The 21,910-nt window shown below is 56.1% G+C and overlaps 1 protein-coding gene across 1 annotated transcript; it reads left to right on the forward strand.

Annotated features, from left to right (window-relative positions):
- The first annotated feature begins 8,123 nt into the window (after positions 1 to 8,123).
- Positions 8,124 to 21,618, forward strand: ADAMTS15 (ADAM metallopeptidase with thrombospondin type 1 motif 15). The gene is made up of 8 exons (XM_066334952.1): positions 8,124 to 9,038; positions 13,142 to 13,274; positions 14,133 to 14,300; positions 14,691 to 14,974; positions 15,969 to 16,146; positions 16,250 to 16,431; positions 17,018 to 17,193; positions 18,590 to 21,618. Exons 1-8 carry the CDS (start codon positions 8,124 to 8,126, stop codon positions 19,368 to 19,370), a joined length of 2,817 nt encoding a protein of 938 aa, XP_066191049.1. The 3' UTR covers positions 19,371 to 21,618.
- The last annotated feature ends 292 nt before the right edge of the window (positions 21,619 to 21,910 follow it).

Here is a 21,910-nt window from a genome sequence, read left to right on the forward strand (position 1 = left end):
GCAGCCCCACGCTGCCCTGGCGGGGCTGATCCTTGCCGGGCTCGGGGGCTCCTGCCCCGGGAGAGCGGCTGGCAGAGCTCCCCTCCACCACCACGGCAGGATTTACTCCAGACGGCTGATTCTCGGCATCCCTTCCCAGCTGGAAAGCGGCCGGCCCGTGCCAGCTGGAGAGCATCTCGTTTCAGAAGGTGCCTCGGGAGGTTCCCATGTCTTTCCCTTAGCCAGGGACAGAGAGGGCTTTGGGCCCCAGGGAAAACTCCAACGGGACACACGTACAAGGAGTTTCCATGCTCTGAACCAACAGCTGGATCCACATGGGGTTTCCTCCAGCTGGAATAAGACAACGGGCTAAATCAGACTTGTGGAAAATACCTATGAGAATATTACAATGCGGCCAGCTCCTCCTGTTGCTCTTCTTTTGTTTGTTTCTCTGTGTGTGTGTTGTGTGACTTCATTTACAAACCCTTCATTCACCCCGTTTCAGACTGAGTTTGAATTCCCAGCTGAATTCCCTTGCAGTGAGGAAAAGCCCTGCAGCGATATAAACGCCTCGGGCTGTAAATCCAGGTAGCTGCTGTGTGCTCGGCGTGGCAAACACCAGGAGATGGGCAGAAACATTCTGTCCCTGGCTGGGAACCCACTCAGAACAGGGAACAACCGGCTGTCACGGAGAAAGGGAAATCACTACGTATATATTACTCCTTCTTTCCTCTTGAGCCCTCCTTCTCCATTAGTTCATGAAATTCCTGGCCCCTGGAGCGCCCTTTGTGCGGCACTGGAACATCCTGGGACGTCCTTGCTGCAGTTTGGGGGTGGTGGATCCTATCCTGCTCCGTGCCCTGATTTTCTAAACCTTCTACAGGGAGTAACTCATGCTCAGGGCTTGGGCTGTGCTCCTGTAACCTTGCTGGGAGTGCCAGCCCAAGGACCAGCTCCTCCACACTTGGGGTTTTCCCCCCTCAGCCCTAATCTTGAAAAAAGAACTGAAAGAGCAAAGCAGCATTTGTGACCTCAGGATTCCGGGAAACCAGAGTCTGGCCAGTGCTGAGTAATGAGGAGTGGGGTTAAAGGCTGCTCTCCCTTTACTCCGGGATGTATTTACATCTCCCTCTCTATTATTATCTCCACTTAAAAGCCACATCCCTACCTATACAGTTAAACACACAGCCCTGCCTCCAAACAGCAGCTGCCCCGGGGCCACAGCTCTGGTTACTCCTTTTTAAAGTCGGGGGTTTGCGACTGTAGCAGAGGGGGAAATAATAATTAAAAATAATTCTGGATGCTTGTGGTGGACAGTGACCCAGGTGTGGATGGGAACATTTCCAATCCAGATGTTGGGCGGCCAGAAAACTGCAGGAAGGGAGGAAAGCGAGCCCAGGTGCGGTGGGGTTTGGTCTGGGACATGTCTCCAGATCTAATGGTGTCCTCCCAAACCCAGAGCCTTGGCTGGTCTCCTCGGCAGCCCCCTCCTCTCCTGGCAGGGAGCTCGGGCTGCAGCTGCTTCTTTCCACTGACTCGGGTGGGTTTTCCTCCCTCTCCAGCTTCCTCGGGCTGGGGACAGTTTGTATTTTAACACCAGCAGGGAAACGCAGAGCCAGGACCAGAAGCCAAAAGCGAGCCCTGACTCTGCCTCCTCCAACCCCAAACCCCACGGAGGTGCCAACATCTCCCCGGGCTTTGCCTTCCCGCAGGAGCGGAGGCAGGCAGGCGCTGCCCCTGCTCTGAACTAGGACAGGTAAGGCTGCAGGCAACAGGATGTAATTTATTCCCGGCTTTCCGCTCCCGGAGCTGCATCTTTGATCTGGGAGGACACGCTTGCATCTTAGCTCGGAGGCACCGCTGGTTCTCATTAGCGGCTCTCTCCGCAAGCAGTAGCTGGAATTCCTTGTAGCCTCGCCGGGCTCGTTACAAACCAGCCCAGAGACGCGCTGGGAAAGAGCAAAACCTCACCTGGCTGCCCCTCTGCAGCTCCTCCCGGCAAAGGGGGAAGAGCCCCAAGGCTTTTTTGGGGTTCCTGCTCTTTAACCCCTCGCAGGATGCACCGTCACCAAACCTCGCCCTCCGCTCGCCTTTCCAGGGGCTGCCCGAGCATGTGAAAGCCATTAACTCCCCAGTCACTGTGATTTAAAGACCCTTTTGATCAAACAGCTTGGAAACGTCTGCGCCGCTCCTCTCCGCACGTCCCCGGCTCTGCAGGTCCCTCCTGCCCCCTTCCCCGAGGGCTGCTCCTGCCCGGCACCCCGCTCCCAAGGGATTTGGGGCTCCCAGGATGGGACAGAGCCACCTTCCTGCGCTGCAGGCCCGGCTCGGGGAAATCTGGCGTGTTTTGCTGTCCCTTCTTTGCTTTGCGAACGGCTTCACGTCCAAACTTGCAACTCCAGGCTGAGATTTAGTTATTCCTTGTTGCCCTCAGCGCAGAGAAAACGCTTGGGACGATTATTTGAGTTACTCCAATCCCCAAACCAGAGACCGCTAGATGTCAGTGCTGCCCTGCGCTGGTGGGAAACCATCGCTCCATCCCTGGGAATTGGCTGGGAAAGAGGGAGCGGAGGGCTCCTGCAGTTCAACCCCATCCCACAGTAAAAGGAACATTCTCAGTAGTTTTCATTTAAAGTCATCAGGTGGGCGCAAATGTCCGCCAGAAAAACAAAGTCTGGGCTTTAAATCAGAGCCCTGGTCTGTGTCCTGCCGAGTCACCGCCAGTGAAACCATCCTGGCTGTGAAGGGTGGTGAGGGGGAGTCAGGGGAATGGTGGTTCCTGTGAGGAAAGGGGAGATTTGGGCTTGGTTTGGAGCCGCCGAGTGAATTAAGCAGCGAAATGTGCCGGTGAGAATCTGTCCTCGCTGCCTTCCCCACGGCCGCAGCCACGAGAGGGCCCTCCTGCCTTAAAAGTGGTGATGATTTAGGGTTTGGTGCCTCAAAACCCTGAATACCCCATAAAATAAAAGGGTTTTCCTTCCCCTCAGTGCTGTATTTGACCGCCCCCACGGGGCAGCAGCTCACCCCCGGAGATGATTTAGCAGCAGCACCTGAGGGTTGGCGGATGTGAATGATGCTGAGCAAATGCAAATTCTCCTGCATCCCCTAAACATGGGAAAAGAAGATTTTCAGGAGTCAGGAAAAGGCAGGGACATCCAGGCCGGGTCTTGGTTCGTCACCTGATGATGCTGCCTCTGAGATTTGGTGCCCTTGATGCTGGGCACATCAAGAGCCATGGCTGGGATTTGATGGTTTAATTTGATTTGATACGATTTGTAAGAATTCCATTTCTAATTCCTAAGCCATCGCTAGATTTTTTTTAATATTGTTTTCCTATATTTATTTTATATCTTTATTTACATTTTGGTTTATAACCCCATCATCCATTGCCTTCATTCCATTTCATACCTGGATTTCCAGAGCAAGGATGTGGCACCAGAGGTCAGCCTTGCCTCAGGGTGGCTTTGGAGCCCCAGTTGTGTCCAGGGGGAAGAGAAACAGGTTTATGCCTTTCCAAAATCAAGGGCTAAATCCTGTTTCCAGCACTGCAACCTCCTCCCTGGGGAGCTGCTTCTCTGCTTCCTGTCTGGGGCTTGGGGCTTCCAAGGTGTCCTGAGACCAGCACATCAGTGAGAAGATCATCCAAGGATTGTCTGGTCCTTCCTGAGACTGCAAAGCTGTGTCTGGTCTGGTTAAAACCCTCTGAAACCCTCCAAGTCTGCTGTAGGGCTGCATTTCCTATGGAGCAGCCCATACATTCTCTAAATAAATACAGCATGTTAAAATGAGAATATCCTTTTCTACAAATAATAATAGTAATAATAAAGTTTCCCCTCCTCTCTAGTCCACTCTCACGTGGTTTATGGGTTGATGAAAATGAATGAACTTTGTGGTGGTTTTCCTGAGTGATGAACACCCTGCACAGCTGGCTGGTGGGATCCCCACCACCCCAGGTTTATTCCAGAGAAATAATCTTTATAAATGTGTGGCTTTAATGACCCCTCAGGCTCACCCAGATTCCCCCTTGGAATGCTCAGCGGCTTTGTGCACTTTTGGTGTCTCTGTTCCTGACACCAGCATCCCAAAAAGGGAATTAATCCAGGAAGGATGAATTGTTCCTCCTGCCCCAGGAGGGAACAACACAGTGCTGTGGGTCCTGGGTCAGCCTCCAGGCTGAAGGGGAAAAGAAACACGTGACACTGGGGTTTGGGATGTGTGGGATTGTCAGCTGGCTCTCCTAAATTTCCACACACTGTTTGAAAACACCATGGAAAAACCTGTGTCTCTCTTCCTCCAACAGGGGAAAGCCCTAAATACCGAGGGGAGTGAGGAGAGGGGGGATTTGGGATGCTTTCAGAGGGGATGAACAATCAGCACTCCCAGGACCTGCAATACCAGCTGGAAATTGTGCAAAACCACCAGTTACATTGCTTCTTTTCCCCAATGTACCATGATATTCCCGTTCAGAACCCTCCCGGATTCCAGAGGTGCCACTGTGTGTCGGGACATTGGGAGAGGGATGACCAAGGCACGGGGGCCCTTCTCCCGTGTCTCCTGTGCACAGGAGGACCAGGCTGGTTTGGGTTTTGCTGTGGGGCACAGAGGTGTGTGCTTGAGGAGCTCTGAGCACAGATCCTCCTCTCCCCCCAGCCCTGTTGTGTGGGAGGCCCCAGGAGGAGCACCCTGCCCACCTCCTGTCCTGTCACCCAGGAAGAATTAAATTCAGCATCTTCCTGGCCCGAGGATGGGGCAGGTTTTAGGTTACTGAGTCCTCCACAGGCTCAGGTTTCTTGTGTTTCTCACCCTCAGTGACCCTACCTAGACACAGCTAGGGGTTTTTCTGCCAGCCTTTATTTCCTGGAAAGCTGACTAACAATGCACTTTGACTCATCCTCAGGCCCTGGAGATGATCTTCCTTCCTGCCTGGGTGACAGGGAGTTGGGAGAGCACAGCCTGAACTTTTGGGTGGGAGCCCAAGCCTCTGACATGCCAACATTTTAGCCAAAATCCAGTACTTGAGTGGCAGTTTTCCCTGCCTTAACCACCTTCTGCCCTGCCTTTGGCCTAAAATTCTCAGATAGTCTATTTAAAACAATTTCATTGGTGAACTGGAAACATCCAAGAGATATGTGAGTTTTGTGGTGATTTTTTTTTTCCTCTTTTTGTATTTTAAAATGAACAAATTTGCATCACAGTGACGAATAAAAGAAAGAAATAACTTGGTGCTTCCTGGAGGAAGCAAGAGGAAGGTGGGAGAAGGAGAATCCACACTGCAGACCAGCTCACAGTGATGTTTCAACATCAGAGTGAGCAATGTTTGAAGCCTGAGTGAGATAGGCTTTACCTTAAAGTGGCTTCTAGACAAAATCCAAAGCAGAAGCAGAATCCACCTTATATACCTTGATACATTTCATTATCTGTCGCTGCTCAGAATGTTCCAAAGGCGTCTTCCATCTCCATTCCCTGATTTCTGTGTGCTCTCCTTCAAGTCACACGTATTCATCCCATTTCCATCCAATCCAGACGAACTGCAGGGGGTGAGGAGCAGCCAGGCTCAGCCTCAGGCACCTGGAAGGATGTGGAGTGACACCAAGGTGTCACCAGTGACCAAGGTGTCACCTGGGCCAGCCCCTTCCTTCAGGTGTGGGGTGCAAGCAGCTGCTGGTTTGTCCCCAGAGAGAAAAATCACATCACGTCCTCGAGCAAGAGGGAAACTACAATAAAAACCGTGCCTCTTTCTTTCATGGAGAGCTCTGAAATGTTCCTGTACCCGCTGGAGCTGCCTGGAAAGGGTGAGCAGGATGAGCTCCTTGTACTCCACGGCTTTTCACCCACCCCGGGCAGGGAAGTGGAGCAGCAGATGCTTTGGTCTGCAAAAAAACACAACCTGCCTTGGGCTGGGGGATTCCCAGCTGTGCAGGGTGAGGCTTGGGGGTGCTGGGATGGAGCATCCAGCTGATCCATCCCTGGGCTCCCATTCCATGGCTGCTGGCACAGCCTGAGCACCACGGGACACAGCCAGCCCCGTGCCTGGTGCACCCGGCGGGTCGCAGCCAAACCACTCACATTCTCTGCCTGCCTTTCCCCATCAGGAGGCAATCAAACGTTCTCCGGGCGGGAGATAAAGTTCCTGCCAGCTTGGTTTGACTCATCCTCTTGATGAGAGTTCCCGCATGGAGGGGCTGGAGCTCAGGGGCAGCGGTGACTAACTCTGGCCTGATGACCTCTAGGCTGAGGCAGCTGGTGGCAGCTCTGGGAGCCTGTGGCATTCTGGATGCTGCCGTGGTCTTTGGAGAAACTCACCCTGCTGAGCAGAGCAAAGAGAAATTCCCTCCTGGCACCTTAAGATGCTCAAGACTGTGTCTCTCTTCCCTTGCTCCTCTAGTCCCTGGGCTGCCCAATACCAACATCCCTGGGCACGCTGCACTTTGGCCAGCACACAAATCCCTCATTCCCTCAGCCCAGTGCAGTCAGATGGAGTTTTTGGGTCACAAGTTCAGCTGCAAGGCACACGACTGAGCAAACCACAGCATGGGGATGCACTGACAGCAAAAGGAGCTGCTGGGCTGTGGGCTGTGGGCTGTGTGCCTTGGATTTGGTTTCGTGCATGCGCACTTTCTTCAGCTGTGCTTGGATTTCAAAGGATTTCAGCCTTGCTGAAATCACATCAAAGCCAACTTGTCCAGGAGAGGACTTAATTTTACCACTGAACCAAAGTGTGGTGCTCACTGGTGTTGATAAATCTGTTCCTCAGCTACAGGTTGTTGCTGAGGACTCTTCACTGCTCTCCAAAAATCCCATCCACAGCGAGATCTCTCTACATCCCAAGTGCATTGGGATGCTCCTCAGTGTCCCCCACACACTGTGCTGGTGATCCCTGGATTTGGTGGGTGTGGGGGATTCCCATATTCTCCATACAGGTTGTCTGTGGCCTCAGAGGAGAGGACATTGCAGGTATTAACACTCATGGAGTGCACTTTGGTGGTCAGGGGTGAAGGGAGGCTGAGCTCAGAAGTGGAAATCATCTTTGCCTCCAGCTGGAGCCCCTGAATGAGGGTGGGGTGGAGAGGGGTGCCCTGGGAGCTGCTTTGCTTCCAGAACAGGGATCCCCCGGTGTGAATGCAGGAATTGTTGGGGCAGTGTTACTCTGGGGTGGCAGGTCTGGAGGCACATGGAGGGGGACAGCCCAGATCTCGGTGCTAGACATCCCTGGGCTGTGGAAAACATTGATCTTCCCGAGTACAGCTGGGAACTAAGCCCTGAGCAGCCAAATAGCGGGTTCCCCACTCCACTGAACTGTCCCAAATACCAGCAGGGAGCAGAGGACGGAGGGCTGGAATAGCTGACCTTTAAAGTTCCCTTCCAACCCAAGCTATTCCATGACTCAATGATTCTATGACCTTTTATCTTCCCTGCACACCCCTGTTGTAACCAGAAGCTCCCTCCCCTCGGGGTCACAGAGCTCCATTCCTTCGCTTTGAGCAGGATTCTGAAAAACTGGAGAGTGGCAGGAGGGAGCCTGGCAGGTGGGAACATCCCTGGGGGGCTGCAGGAATAAAAGTGAAGAGGGTCTCCTCCCACTCCATCCCATCCAACACCCCAATCGTACCCTGTCCCACCCCCACATCCCACCTCATTCCATCCCATTCCACCCCTTATCGCACCCCATCTCACCTCACCCCATCCCACCGCACTCCACCCCTTATTCCATCCTGTTCCAACCTCAGCATCCCATCCCATCCCTCTCATCCCACTCTCCATCCCTCCCCATCTCAAACCCACACCGCACCCCGTCCTTCCATCCCCTCCCGTGCTCCCGGCGGTGCCGCCCCCACCCCGCTCCGCCCCGGGGAGGCGGCGGCAGCCCCGGGCGGAGCGCGGTTCTCTGGCGGCTGCTCTGGGCTCCTCCGCCGGCCCCGGGCCCGGAGTGGCTGCGGCGGGGCCAAGCCGCGCCCCGCTCCCGCGCTATAAAAGCTCGGTGCGCCCCGCAAAGCAGGTACCGGCGGGGCGCTGCGCTCCTCCAGCCTCCGCGGGGCCAGGAGGGGAGGAGGAGGAGGAGGGAGGAAGGGGGGGGCCGGGTCCTGCTTTCTCCCCCCCGCGCCTCCCCCGAACCCCGATGCCGCCGGCCTGAGGCCGCCGAGACGATGCTGCCGCTGCTGCCGCTGCTGCTGCTGGGCGCCCCGGGGCTGAGGCTCACCTCGGGGGGACCCGCGGAGCCCGACTCGGCGCTGGTCACTCCCCTGCGCCTGGACCCCGACATCAACGGGCCGGCTTATTTCAGGGGGGGCCCTGCCGAACCGCCCCGGGGGGGCCAGGCCGTGGTGATCCAGCTCTCGGCTTTCGGGGAGGATTTCTACCTCCACCTCTCCCCCGACGCCCGCTTCATCGCGCCCGCCTTCGCCGCGCACTACCTGGGGGCTGCGGCCCGGCCGCTGCCCGCTCTCCGCCACTGCTTCTACTCGGGGGATGTCAACGCCGACCGCGAGTCCTTCGCCGCCCTCAGCCTTTGCGGGGGGCTCCGCGGGGCTTTCGGCTACCGGGGAGCCGAGTACCTGATCAGCCCGCTGGCCGAGGGGGCGGCCGGGGGACTCCATCGCCTGCAGCGCCGCAGCCCCGGCCGCCCCGTCGGGGCCGGAGCATCGCGCTGCGCCGTGGGCTCCGCGCTCACCCCCGGCGTGCTGCAGGCGCTCGACAAGTACCGCGGCCGCGCGGGGGGGAAAGGCGGCCGGGCCAAGCGCTTCGCCTCGGTCCCGCGGTACGTGGAGACCTTGGTGGTGGCCGACGAGTCGATGGTGAAGTTCCACGGGGATGACCTCCAGCACTACCTGCTCACCCTGATGGCCACGGCCGCCCGCCTCTACAAGCACCCCAGCATCCGTAACCCCATCCAGATCTCCGTGGTGAAGTTCCTCCTCATCGGGCAGGATGACAAGGGGCCCAAAGTCACCAGCAACGCCGCCCTCACCCTCCGCAACTTCTGCGCCTGGCAGAAGAAGTGGAACAAGGTCAGCGACAAGCACCCCGAGTACTGGGACACCGCCATCCTCTTCACCAAGCAGGTGGGTGCAGGGGGGTGGCACGGAGGAGCTGTCCCCGCCTGTCACAGCCCTGCGCCGGGCTAAGGCGTTCTGCCACCTGCGTGCGTGACCGGGGAGGTGATGCCTGTGGCCGGTCCTTCTTTCCCAGGGAACCCCCACTCTCAGATGCTGGGGTGGGGGTGCAAGGCATGCAGCAAGCCGACTTGGGCCAGCCCTCGCTGTCCCCTGGGCAGGTTTTGGCTAGCAGCCTGGAAAAACCCTGCCATGGGGTGAGGGAGGTGTCCAAAGACAGGTTTGCCCCACGGGCAGGAACCTGCTGCTCCATCTCCTGCCTCCGTGCCGGCGCTTGGCAGCGAGTGCCCCGCGGCTCTGAAATGAGAGGTCTGAGCCCAGAAGAGGAGGAGCACGGTCCCGCTTCCCCCTCCCCAGCTGGGAAGAGCTCGCCGTGCCACCTGCCAAGAAAAAACCTCTCCCTGCTCGCTCTGACTCATGCGTGAGGTCCCCCTGAGAACCTGGACCTCTCCTCAGCACTGGCTGCGCTGCATGGACCCGGCTCAGGGCTGGAAGTGAAGCGCCAGAGGTTCAGCCAGCGCTGCAGCCCTCGGGTGGGGGAGAGGGGAGAGCCACTGCCACCCCTGCCGTGGGCTGGCCGCATCCCTGTGGAGCTGCCTTTGGCGTGGTTCCGTGGTGATGTGGGGTGTGGGGTGAGCTCTGCATCCTCCCACCCCCACAAAGTGAGTGACGCTGAAGCTCCCACAGCCTCTCCCCATTGTTCCTCCTTCCCTTAGTCCTGTCTCAGTGTGGATGTCAGTCCAGTGCCTGCATCCCAAAATCACTGGTGGGATGGGGGGAGGATGAGCCCGGCTTGGAGAGGACAGTCACGTCTTATCCTGGCTAAAGCAGGCTTTGGCAGAAAAGGCTCCTTGCATTTTCTCCTTCCACTATCCCTGCCCAGATGTTTTTGGATTAGGTACAGGTGAGGAACTCCCCTCAGCGGCGGGGAGACCATTCCCAAAACATTTTTCCAGGTCAAGCTTGTGTGGGTGGGAGGGATATAGCATCCAGCTCTGTTCAGCTGAGGGCTGAGAAAGGGCTGACAAAGGCCTGGAGCAGGAATGATGCTGTGCAGGACGTGTGAGATCTTGTCCTGCGTGTCTTCTTGTCCCCCCACCCCGGGCCAGCTGTAAATCCTATGGGAGCACAGGCAGGATGGAAGCCCAGGCTGCTGGAGCAGCTGAAGGAGGAGGACACTGCTGACACCTCTGCAGGGACGAGCCGGCTCCACCTCTGGTGGAAACCCAGTGAGGTCACTGGAGCTGCACGTGGGACAGATTCGGTCCCAGCCATTCAAAAGATGTGGATCACGTCTGGGCTGCATTTTTTACACATTGCTAAACCATCCATTCCTGAAATCCCAAAGCAAGCTCCATGCAAAGGCACACGGTCAGGGAGACATCTGCCTTCCTTGAGTGCATCCATCTGTGGTCCCCTGACATCCCGAAGCTTATCTTCCTGCCAAAAAGCTGTTACATAAGCCCCCAACTTAAATTTCACCTCCAGGCTGGTTGATAGGCAGTTTTCAGTTGTGTTGATGAGTTGCTGACGAATGGGGCTCTCTTTTGCTGCTTGGATTTTCTCCCTTCCGACATCGGCGATGCTGAGCGACGGATTTGCCTTCGGGAAGCTCAGTCCTGATCAGCTGGTGGGGGCAGATTCCCTTCCTACCTGAAGGAAACACCCTCCACTGCTTGTTGGAGGGTCCTGCAGAGCATCCAGCCTTCAGCTGCCCTCCTGCCTCCTGGAAATACCTCTGCACACCACAGCAAAGGGCTTGTCCGTCCTCCCCACCCCTCCTGGACCTTGGTGTCACCCCAACAGACGTTTGCTTTGCTGAAAAAACCAAAGGGATGTTGCATGAAGGAACATCTGGCTGCAGCCTAGCACGTGGCTGATGCTGTGAGGGGATCTGGAAACTGTAGCTCAAGCCTCAGCTTTTTGGTGTTGCTTTGGATGCACGCAGGAAGCCTCTGTGGCAGAGAGAGTGCTTATGACTCTGAGTAAATGAATTAATGCAAGAGCCACCAGGATCCCCCTTGACTGACCTGTGGAACATCTTGAGAAGATCACAAGGGATGAGGAAAAGCCTTGGAAGGTCCCATGTAGGAAGGTCAGGCTGGCAGGAGAGTGCTGATGCACTGAGCAGGTTGCCTGCAGCCCCTTGGGGGACCAAACACCTCCCTGTATCTGTGCCAGCACGGGGGGATACCTGAGTGAAGGCAGAGCTGGCTCCTTGCACGGGGCTTTCCCACCCTGAACCTCTTCCTTTTCTCTCTGCTTCCCTCCTGAGCAGCCTCAACACCTGGCAAGGCTGCAGGAGGTGTTCAGGTGGGGGCTCAGGACATTTCATTAAAGCCTGGAGATGCTGCCAGGCTGTCCTGAGGAGGCTGCAGTGAGGAGAGAGGGAAATCCCCCTGAAGAGGCGCTGGCTGTGTGTCCCAGCGAGGTTCAGACGAGAAGTGGGTCAGTGTGTCAGTGCAGGTGTTGGGCCGGGAGCCAAAGCTCGCTGTGCTGGCGAGGAAAGAGCTCTTCAAAGAGCAGTGAGGGAGCTGTGAGAGTGAGGCTGTGGTGTTCCTGCCCCATGCCCCATCCCCACCCCAGGCCCCCAGTGCTGGTCAGAGCACGGGCAGGGCGTCCTGGGCAAGCTGAGCCCCTGCGCTGGCTCAGCGTGGTGGTGGCACTGGGGCTGGGTGGTGTTTTGGGGCTGGGACTCTGCACCTGGGCTTGCCAGCACCATTCATCGACCTGTGCCCATCAATGCCAACGCATCAGGGGCTGCCACCTCTTCTCCCTGCTGACCCGGGTGTATGGTGGGATCAGGGATGCAGCAGGGTCCAGCTGCTCAGGAAAAGTGCAGAGCAAAGGCTGACCCCAGTTGTACGATGGGGTTTTCCACCAGCAGTGCAGACCCAGACGTTTCTTCACGTCACCTCTCTGGAGATCCCGGCCTTGCCTCCGCTCTCCGCAGCCCCAGGTCTCCTGTTAAAGCCATCTCAGCCCTGGCTGGGGCTCTCTGAAGTCATCAGGACTGTTATTTACCCACGGCTGAACCTGAACCTGCCTGCGCGGGAATGCCTTCAGCTTGGAAACCTTGCTGGAAATATTGGCAGAGCAGCTCCTGCAGGATTTTCAGCAACCCAGGCGCTTTGGCTGGGCAAGTGCTGAGCATGAATCACACTTATTATAGCTTGGGAGCGCCCAGCGAGTCCCTTACTTTTCTTTTCATGTGGAAAACAGCTCCGTGCCCACTGCATGGCCTCCCTGGGGCAGCACCAAGCGAGGGGAGGATGCTCCAGCCCTCCCAAAGCAAAACCACACCCCAGCAGGGGAAGGGAGCACCTGGGACAAGGCTACTCCCCTACACGCAGAACTGCTGCCAGGCTGCAGCATCGGTGTGTTTTAAATGGACTTTTTTTTTAGCAAAATCTAAGGAAGGGCAGATCTGCCTACGATGAGACCCTCCCCAGCCTCTCTCCTGGCAACATATGTGGGATCTAGCTGTCCTCAGTTTGGGGGTGGAAGCCTGGGATGGTTCCTGCTTTAATCAGCTGGGCTTGGTTGCTCCTTGAAGGATGGCTGCGGTGTCTTAGAGAGAAGCATTTTCTTTAGCCTTGGAAACCTCTGGACCTGGTCCAGGGCTTTCTTGTTCCTTGGAAGAAGCTGAGAAATGAGATTGAGAGGGGCTCAGCTCTGATACCAAGGCCAGATGTGTTCCCATCCACCCACCTGGGTCTGCTCCTTGAGCTCACACTTTAGATGAAGGGAACCAGACAAAACCAGCTCCACCCTGGCCAGAGGAGCTGTTTGGGTAGGAAAAAGCTGTTGCTGAAGGCAGGGCAGGATGCTACACACATCCCTGGTGCCAGGGATAAGTGCAAACACACCATTGCAGCCTGGGCTGGGTCAGCATTGAGGTTTCCTGCCTCTGTGTCCTGGTGTGGTTCCCACCCCTTTGGGCTTTCTTCCCACTGGGAGCTCCCCGTGGGGGGCCAGGGATGAGGAGGGAAAGGGGAACCGTGACCCCTGTGCTGTCCCCAGGACTAACCCCTTCCCTCTGTGACCGGCAGGACCTGTGTGGGGCCACCACCTGTGACACGCTGGGGATGGCAGACGTGGGCACCATGTGTGACCCCAAGCGCAGCTGCTCCGTCATCGAGGACGACGGGCTGCCCTCGGCCTTCACCACTGCCCACGAGCTGGGTAAGGCTCCCAGCTCTCCTCTTCCTCCCTGGGGGAGTTCCAGGAGCTGGCAAGGCTCAGAGTAGCCCTGGTTTCCACCTCTGGGAGATGAGACAAGAGGCGGTGTCCAGTGATAAACTCTGCCTTGGTACAAGGCTCCCCCTGAGCCTCGTGGGAGAGGGCTGCTGAGGAAGCAAAAGGCTTTGCTCTGGGTTTCCAGGATTCAGGGGTCCTGAAATAACAGGCACACCTACCTCTGGGAGGGAGGAGACAGCGGGGCAAGTGCTGAAGTCACCTGTCACCTTCTCTTCACAATTTCCCTTTCCCTTCCTTTTCTGTGTGCTTTCCATGTGCATGAGGGTATCTGGGAGAGAGCTGGGATGGTTGCTGACTCTTCTGGGCTGCCCACAGCTGCCATCCTTGCAAGGGTCTGCTGTGGGTTTCTTACCTTCTTTCCTTCTGTTAGAGCTGGTATTAATACTCAGGAGATGCCATGCAGACTCTTTCACCCAATTACAAAACATCACCCAAACCTATAAAGAAGAAGGTGAAAGAAGGACTGGCGTCTGAACTAAAACTCCATCTTGCTTTATATATATTACTCTATACTAAACCTTTAATTCTAAGTTTTCCACCCTGTGATATCACACAGTTCAATTCAAACTCCACACCCACAATCTCAGTGCTGTCACTCAGTTTTGGAAGCCTGTCCCATGGCCTCAGGCCAAATGCAGTGTTTGCCTGGGGGTCAGTACCTGTGAGCACAGAAAGCCCCAAACCCCACTCCACATCTCAGTGTCCCCTGGAAGAAGCTGGGGGAGTTCCTGCTCATCATTCTCTGCTGGGTTATTCATGCTGCCTCCCGTATCCCACCCCCAGGCCACGTGTTCAACATGCCCCACGACAACGTGAAGGCCTGTGAGGAGGTCTTTGGCCGGCTGAAGACCAACCACATGATGTCCCCCACCCTCATCCAGATCGACCGTGCCAACCCTTGGTCAGCCTGCAGTGCTGCCATCATCACCGACTTCCTGGACAGTGGCCACGGTGAGCCCCTTGTGCCCCTCAGCCCCCGCCTGTGTCCCTGTCCCCTAGGGACAGGCTCTGTCCCTGCAGGTGTTTCCTGGGAAAAGATGCTTGGCTGTGGAGCTCTTCCTCTCCTGGCTCTGGCAGAACATTTAGAAGGAAATGGGGGGTTGGCAGCCTCCAGACCTCCTGGGTGTCCCCAGCAGTGACATCTGCACTCAGGCCGCTGGCACGGCTCCAAGGCATCACCAGGAGATGGAATCTGTGTCTGGGATACAGCCAAACCCCAGGGCATCCCTGGGCTAGTTTTGGCCCAGCCTCTCCCTCACCTCCCTGCGGCAGCGCTTTCCCTCCCCCCTGTGGTCCATAAACCCCCCAGCACCTGGCAGACCCGTCTCCCCACTCCTGCAGGGGACTGTCTGCTGGACCAGCCCGCCAAACCCATCCCTCTGCCCGAAGACCTGCCGGGGACGAGCTACAGCCTGAACCAGCAGTGCGAGCTGGCCTTCGGGGTGGGCTCCAAGCCGTGCCCCTACATGCAGTACTGCGCCAAGCTGTGGTGCACGGGGAAGGCGCGTGGGCAGATCGTCTGCCAGACACGGCACTTCCCCTGGGCCGACGGCACCGCCTGCGGGGACGGGCGCTTCTGCCTCAAGGGTGCCTGCGTGGACAGGCACAACGTCAGCAAGTACAGGGTGAGTGCTCTGCTGGGAGCCCCAAAAACACCCCACAGGGTCACGAGCCCCAAAAACACCCGTAGGGTCACTCAGTGAGTACGGGGTGAGTGCTGTGCTGGGAGCCCCAAAAACACCCCGTAGGGTCACTCAGTGAGTACAGGGTGAGTGCTGTGCTGGGAGCCCCAAAAACACCCCACAGGGTCACTCAGTGAGTATGGGGTGAGTGCTGTGCTGGGAGGCCCAAAAACACCCTGCAGGGTCACTGAGTACAGGGTGAGTACCTGTGCTGGGAGCCCCCAAAAAATACCTGGTAGGGTCACTCAGTGAGTACAGGGTGAGTACCACTGTTGCCAGCCCTAAAAACACCCCACAAGGTCACTGTGTATAGGGTGAGTGCTCTGCTGGGAGCCCTAAAAACACCCCACAGGGTCACTCAGTGAGTACAGGATGAGTATCTCTTCTGCAAGCCGCCAAAACACCCCACAGGGTCACTCTGAGCAGGTGCTGACCAAGATATCCCCGATCTCCTGATGGTGGAGACCCGGCATGGGGTGTGGGATGATGTGGAGGAGCAGGAGGTCCCTTGGGCATCCTGTATTTCCCAAGGAGTGAGGCTGCTGCCCTGCTCCAGCCAGCCCTGGGCAAGTTTCACAGAATTTGCTCTGTTGGAAGGGACTCACAAGGATCACTGAGCCCACCTCCTGGCCCCACTCAGGACCATTCCCAGGAATCACACCACATCCCTGAGAGAATCGTCCAAATGCTTCCTGAGCTCTGTCAGCCTTGGGGCTGCGAATGCTTCCCTGGGAGCCCGTTCAGTGCCCTCTGGGGGAAGAACCATTCCCTGATACCCAACCTGACCCTCCCCTTGGGTCACCTCAGAGACGAGATCAGCACCCACCCCTCAGATTCCCCTCTCAGCGAAGGTTTTGGGCGGTTGGAGGGGACAAAGGGGTGGCTCCAGGTGTGGAGATGAGGGGTTTGCAGCCCGTGATGCCATCCCTCCCTGCAGGTGGACGGCGGCTGGGCCCGCTGGGCTCCGTACGGGCCGTGCTCGCGGACGTGCGGCGGCGGGGTGCAGCTGTCCCGGCGGGAATGCACCGACCCCACGCCGGCCAACGGCGGCTCCTACTGCGAGGGCGTCCGCGTCAAGTACCGCTCCTGCAACCTGGAGCCCTGTGCTGCTGCAGGTAAGGGCTGCAGCGACCCCAGGAAGCTAAAGCTGGAGGTCCAGGCTGGCGCACTGTCCCTGTTATTTTCACCCTGTTGACACCACGTCTCTCTTATTTTCAGTGCCGGGGAAGAGCTTCCGTGAGGAGCAGTGTGAGGCTTTCAATGGCTACAGTCACAGCACGAACCGCCTCACCGCCTCCGTCTCCTGGGTTCCCAAATACTCCGGGGTCTCGCCCCGGGACAAGTGCAAGCTCATCTGCCGGGCTAATGGCACCGGGTACTTCTATGTGCTGGCACCCAAGGTGGGTGAGAGAGTCCCAGGGTCAGTGCCTGGGTTGTGGGATGGCTCCAGTGCTCCTGGGAATGAACAGATTTTCCTTGTCTGGTGGGCGGATGGTGTTAGATGAGGTGGTAGAGGAGGGGAGTCCACCAGTCTGGTGTGAATCAGCTTGGGGTTGGAGTTGGTCCATGCAGGGTTTTCCTCTGGAAGATGTCATTTTTACCTCTTGTAAGGGTGTCTCTGGCACATTCCTGTGATCCTGGGATAGAGGAGGATGGTTTAGGTACAGGGGAAGCAACAGGGTGGACATCCAGATGTGGGACTGAGAGAGATGGTGTTAGCAGTGTCTCTTGTGTGGCTTGTTCCCTGCAATGGAAAGGGCAGGAAATGCTATAGGTGGGAGCAGAAAAGGGTTGTAGTCCCATCCACCTCTTCTCAGAGACCCCCAAATGCTGCCTGCAAAGCAGAACATGAGCAAAGAGCGACATTGTGCCCACTGGCACCTCCTCAGCACCTGTGGGATGGATTGGGGTGGGATGGGCACGGCTGGGAGGGTTCGGGAGGTGTGAGAGGGAAATGCAGCAGCTTGTTTTGCTCGCCTGGTTCAGGTTGTGGATGGCACCCCTTGCTCCCCGGACTCCACTTCGGTCTGTGTCCAGGGCAAATGCATCAAGGCGGGCTGTGATGGGAAGCTGGGCTCCAAGAAGAAGTTTGACAAATGCAGCGTCTGCGGAGGAGACAACAAGAGCTGCAAGAAGGTCTCAGGCTTGTTCACCAAACCCATGTAAGTGTTTGGTGACCACAAATGCTTCCCCTACTCCCAGCTCTGTGTGTTGGTGTGGGGGGTGCAGGAAGGTTGTGGAGATGGTGACGGGATGGATCCATCCTGAGCAAAATCTGCTGGTGCTCATGCACATCACTGCACAGACACCTGGGCTGGCTCTGAAGGAGAAGGAGGACATGTTTAATGTTCTGTGGACTTCTGCTGATGGAGTGCTTATAGGTGAATTAATGCATGAGCCACCAGGATCCCCCTTGACTGACCTGTGGAACATGTTGAGAAGTTCACAAGGGATGAGAAAAGCCTTGGAAGGTCCCATGTAGGAAGGTCAGGCTGGCAGGAGAGTGCTGATGCACTGAGCAGGTTGCCTGCAGCCCCTTGGGGGACCAAACACCTCCCTGTATCTGTGCCAGCACGGGGGGATACCTGAGTGAAGGCAGAGCCGGCTCCTTGCACGGGGCTTTCCCGCCCTAAACCTCTTCCATTTCTTCCTTGCCCTTCCCAGAGGGGCTGAAGCATCTTCCTGTAACAGGGTGACATCAGCCTAGAGAAAACTCAGCGCAGTGAGGAGATTCAAAATGCTCTTCACAGGAAGAGGACAAACATAGGGGTGGGAGGATCTCAGGGCTGCAGCTGTAGAGTGCAGGAGATCGGGACCTCTGTGCTACCAACCAGTGTGATTGAGCAGAGGCCAGTTATTATTTACATTAAGCTACAGCTATAGATTCTAAGCTGCTTGTTCACATGTTATTGGATTGGTTCCTGCATCTTGTCCACGCATCCAACATGCACCCTTCAGGACACCTAATTGGTCAAATTCATCATGTCGTGCCTCCTTTATTTAGGGTTTGCATTCTTGGTGGTCAGTTTCTCAGGCTCTTCTCTTGTTTTTAGAATAGTTTGTGTCTCCGTAACCTTGATACATTCCCAAAGAGCTGACAATAATAGTAATAATCACCAATACCTACAGGTGGTAGTCTGGCTGGAGCACTTTGTATTCCAAGTTATTCAGATGCATTGCTGTCACAATAGGACATGAAATAAAGATGCTTGACTCCAGTCAGAAAGCAGTAGAAAACAGAAGCTTTATTTGCAATCCATTTAGCTTTTTTATAACATGCTGCACTGAAAGTCATGTTATTGGTCCATAGGACTGAGACCTCTGCCATTGGCTCAGTAACAGAAACAGCAATCAACACCTGTTGTTATGGGAAAGGAATATTGTTTACACAGGCTTGTTTAGGGAAAAAGAAAACTGTTGAAAAATTTCCCTTGGAAAGAACTAGCAACTTTCAGGCTCAGAAAATATCAGGCCTACACATTGCTACAAGTAGAGGGCTGAAGTCATGCACGAAGTCCCTGTGCCTGATGTCCTGCCCTGCCCGCTCTTCTCTTCCAGGCATGGCTACAACTTCGTGGTGGTCATCCCCGCGGGCGCCTCCAACATTGACATCCGGCAGCGGGGCTACAAAGGGCTGGTCAGCGACGACAACTACCTGGCGCTGAAGAACGCGCAGGGCAGGTACCTGCTGAACGGCCACTTCATCGTCTCGGCCGTGGAGAGGGACCTGATGGTGAAGGGCAGCGTCCTGCGCTACAGCGGCACCGGCACCGCCGTCGAGAGCCTGCAGGCCTTCAAGCCCATCCAGGAGCCCCTGACTCTGGAGGTGCTCTCCGTGGGGAAGATGACCCCTCCTCGCGTGCGCTACTCCTTCTACCTCCCCAAGGAGAGCAAGGAGGACAAGTCCTCCTACAAGAAGGAGGGCAAGACGCCGCCGGACCTCAACAACAGCGTCCTCAGCGTGTCCAACCGCCTGGACGGCGGGAGGCCGAGCTACAAGCGCCCTTCCTACAAGTGGGCGGTGGGCGGCTGGGAGGCGTGCTCGGTCACCTGTGGGGACGGGCTGCAGAAGCGCTCGGTGGCCTGCCGTGACTCCTACGGGCAGCCGGCGGCCGAGTGCGACGCGGCTCAGCGCCCCGCCGACGTCCGGCTGTGCGGGGAGCCCTGCCCGGCCTGGGAGGCTGGACCCTGGTCCCCCTGCTCCAAAAGCTGCGGTCGGGGTTTCAAGAGACGGGCGTTGAAGTGTTTGGTGCCCACCGGGCGCCTGCTGCCCCGGGAGAGTTGCAATTTTCGGAGGAAGCCGCAGGAGCTGGATTTCTGCACCTTGAGGCCGTGCTGAGCGGGTCGAGGGGGGCCTGCGAGGAAGGGCATGGTGTTCCTATGGCTGGGTGCAGCCCAGCAGCAGCCGGAGGTTGGGAGTGGGGGAGATGTCCATAGCACATAGCAAAACGGGGAGAAATAAGGAAAAAATGGGAAAAAAACAAAAACAAAGGGACCTGGGTGTGGGGACAACCCCGTGCACCTGGGAGAGAGGGTTTTTACCAACCAGGTCGCTTGGAGACAGAGCGGGAATGAACATCTACCTCGAAGCCACTGAACGACACGGAAACCACCGGTGGAGGCTGGGAGCTGGGGGACAGATGGAAACGAGGAGGATCATCCCTGCCCGTGATGGATCTGTGGTACAGGCAGGGAGATGCCCCTAAATTGCACAGATCAAGCCTCCCCTCACCTTCCCGGGACCAACCCTACCTCCCTTCTCCCTGGACTCCCCCAACACTCATGCTAAACGGGACCAAAAGGATTTACCAATGCAACGACCACTGGTGCGATGAAGCGCTGGGACTGATGCCTCCAGGGCTTGCTGCTGGGGACTTTGTTGTCCCAGCAGCGTCCCCGGGCCAGGCTGGAAGGTGGTGGCTTTATTTTCATTCTCTCCTCGTGTTTATGACCTGACCAGTGTAAATTTTATGGTGCTTAACTCTGTATTTTTTTATCCTCCTTCCTCCCCTCCTGATGGATGCAAACCTTGCATAGCAGGGCTGGTGTTATTCCCAGGGGGTCTCACCGGCCTGAGGTTTCCTATGGTGCTTTGGGATGGGGCTGTGTGAACATCTGGATGCTCCTTTACACCCTGGTCCACTTGAAGCTTTTCAGGGCTAAAAGGGATCACAGTGAACCTGAGGTTTGAGCTGTCATTCCAAAAAAAGGCAACAAGCAGCTGTGCTGTAGTTCCACAGGGTCAGACACAGCCCCCGAGTCACCGAGACTTCGCTTCACTCTGGAAATGGTGCTCAATGGGAGCAGTGTGTCATGCCCAGACATCCCATAGCCTCCAGCCTTTACTCAGGTTGGAGTATTTTTCCTCTGTGTAAAGCCTCCCTGAGATATCCTGAGCTCTGTCACAGCTGGGGTGACTTCACTGGCATCCCTTTTGAGCTGAGGGAGAGGGAGATTAATTTGGGTCTTTGGCTTTCCTGAGGCAAAAGGGGCTCAGCGGGGTTCAGGCATGCAGGGAAAGAGGGACTGTCGAACCTCTTATTGCTGCAAAGCATCTACAGCCATTTTCCCCTTCAGTTATTCCGGGGTTGTTCTGTACCTCTGGGGTTATTCTATACCTCTGATGGTTTTGTAGCATTGTGCCTGTTGTGGTCAGAGGCTGGTTTACCTCTTCCAAACCCCATTTATCATTTTGGTCTCTTGCTCAGATCAAATCATCAGGCACCACTGAATTTTTTTCCTGTGTCACTGATGAAGGTGCCTCCCAATCAACGAGCTGTGACTGTGAGCGAGCCAAAGCTTCTGGGTCAAGCTGTGCAATTACTGGGATCAGCAGAAAGATGCTTTAGGGGTGAGACACAGAGTTTGGGTGGGCAGAAGATGCCATCTCAGCAAGTAGAGGCTTGGAGCCTGCTGTGCTTGTTCAGTCCCTTGGAGGTACAACATAAACTCCGTTGCCCCTTGGGTGGCTCCAGAAGGTCTCCAGCTGTGGGCAAGGGGAGAGTGACAAGAGATGGGACAGGTGGCATGAAGAGTTCCTTTCTTAGGTCTTTCCAGCAGCTCTCAAACTCCTTGTGACAATGTCTGTGGGCTCATCCTCCCTGGGGATCCTCCTTAGAGGATCGATCGAGTGCCTCTTTCAACACAATCATATTTTAGGTCTCCACGCTGCTCCGCACAGCCAGGAGCAGATGTTGTGGTTGCTCTGCACAGCAGGGAACGGGAGTTAATGTTCTTAGGAAATCCCTTCCAGGTCTCCATTCCCATGAACATACCCCCCATTTTCCGAGGGTTTTCCTGCATATCTGAGCCCGCTGTGCTTTCCTCTGAGGACAGAGCTCTGAGGAGCTGCCCTTTTGTGTCTTGCCATCCCACAGCTGGCTCCTAAGCCACCGAGAAATTGTCAGCCTCATTCCTGAGGAGGGGAGGGGTTCCTCGTGTGTGGTTCTTCTGCTGAGGGTGCAGCAGAAGGACGGAGATGCCGATGGTACTGGCTGCTTTGTGTATACCATGTATACTGAACATCGATCTCTGCTGTTTGTGCGTCAGTAGCAAACCTGAAATAAATCTGTATTTAAAGTTACACCTGATTCTCATGGGGCACTGTCCTGCAAGGGATGTTTTGTTGGTGGCTGCAGGGCATTCCTTGTCTTATTGTGATCCTGGCCCATTTATAGTGTCATTAACTAAATGACAAAACTCATTATCTAAAGAACAGAACTGATGCTTTTTTGGGCCTCCTAAAAACAGAAGCCAGGCAGAACTAAGAGAATAAAAAACAGTTCTATTTATTTAATAAAAAGCAGACCTATTTATAAGGGCCTTCAGGTACATTTCAGGCAGACGAAGCCCCCCAGGGGCTGCACCCAAAATGGACAA

Source organism: Sylvia atricapilla, chromosome 23, assembly GCF_009819655.1.
Source record: "Sylvia atricapilla isolate bSylAtr1 chromosome 23, bSylAtr1.pri, whole genome shotgun sequence".
In the NCBI taxonomy this organism is placed as follows: domain Eukaryota; kingdom Metazoa; phylum Chordata; class Aves; order Passeriformes; family Sylviidae; genus Sylvia; species Sylvia atricapilla.

What these genes read in the sequence shown, in the direction of transcription:
- ADAMTS15 (XM_066334952.1), top strand. Translation starts at nt 8,124, where the DNA reads ATGCTGCCGCTGCTGCCGCTGCTGCTGCTGGGCGCCCCGGGGCTGAGG. An exon ending in CCATCCTCTTCACCAAGCAG is followed by an intron (nt 9,039 to 13,141) that starts GTGGGTGCAGGG and finishes TGTGACCGGCAG; the next exon opens with GACCTGTGTGGGGCCACCAC. An exon ending in CTTCCTGGACAGTGGCCACG is followed by an intron (nt 14,301 to 14,690) that starts GTGAGCCCCTTG and finishes CCACTCCTGCAG; the next exon opens with GGGACTGTCTGCTGGACCAG.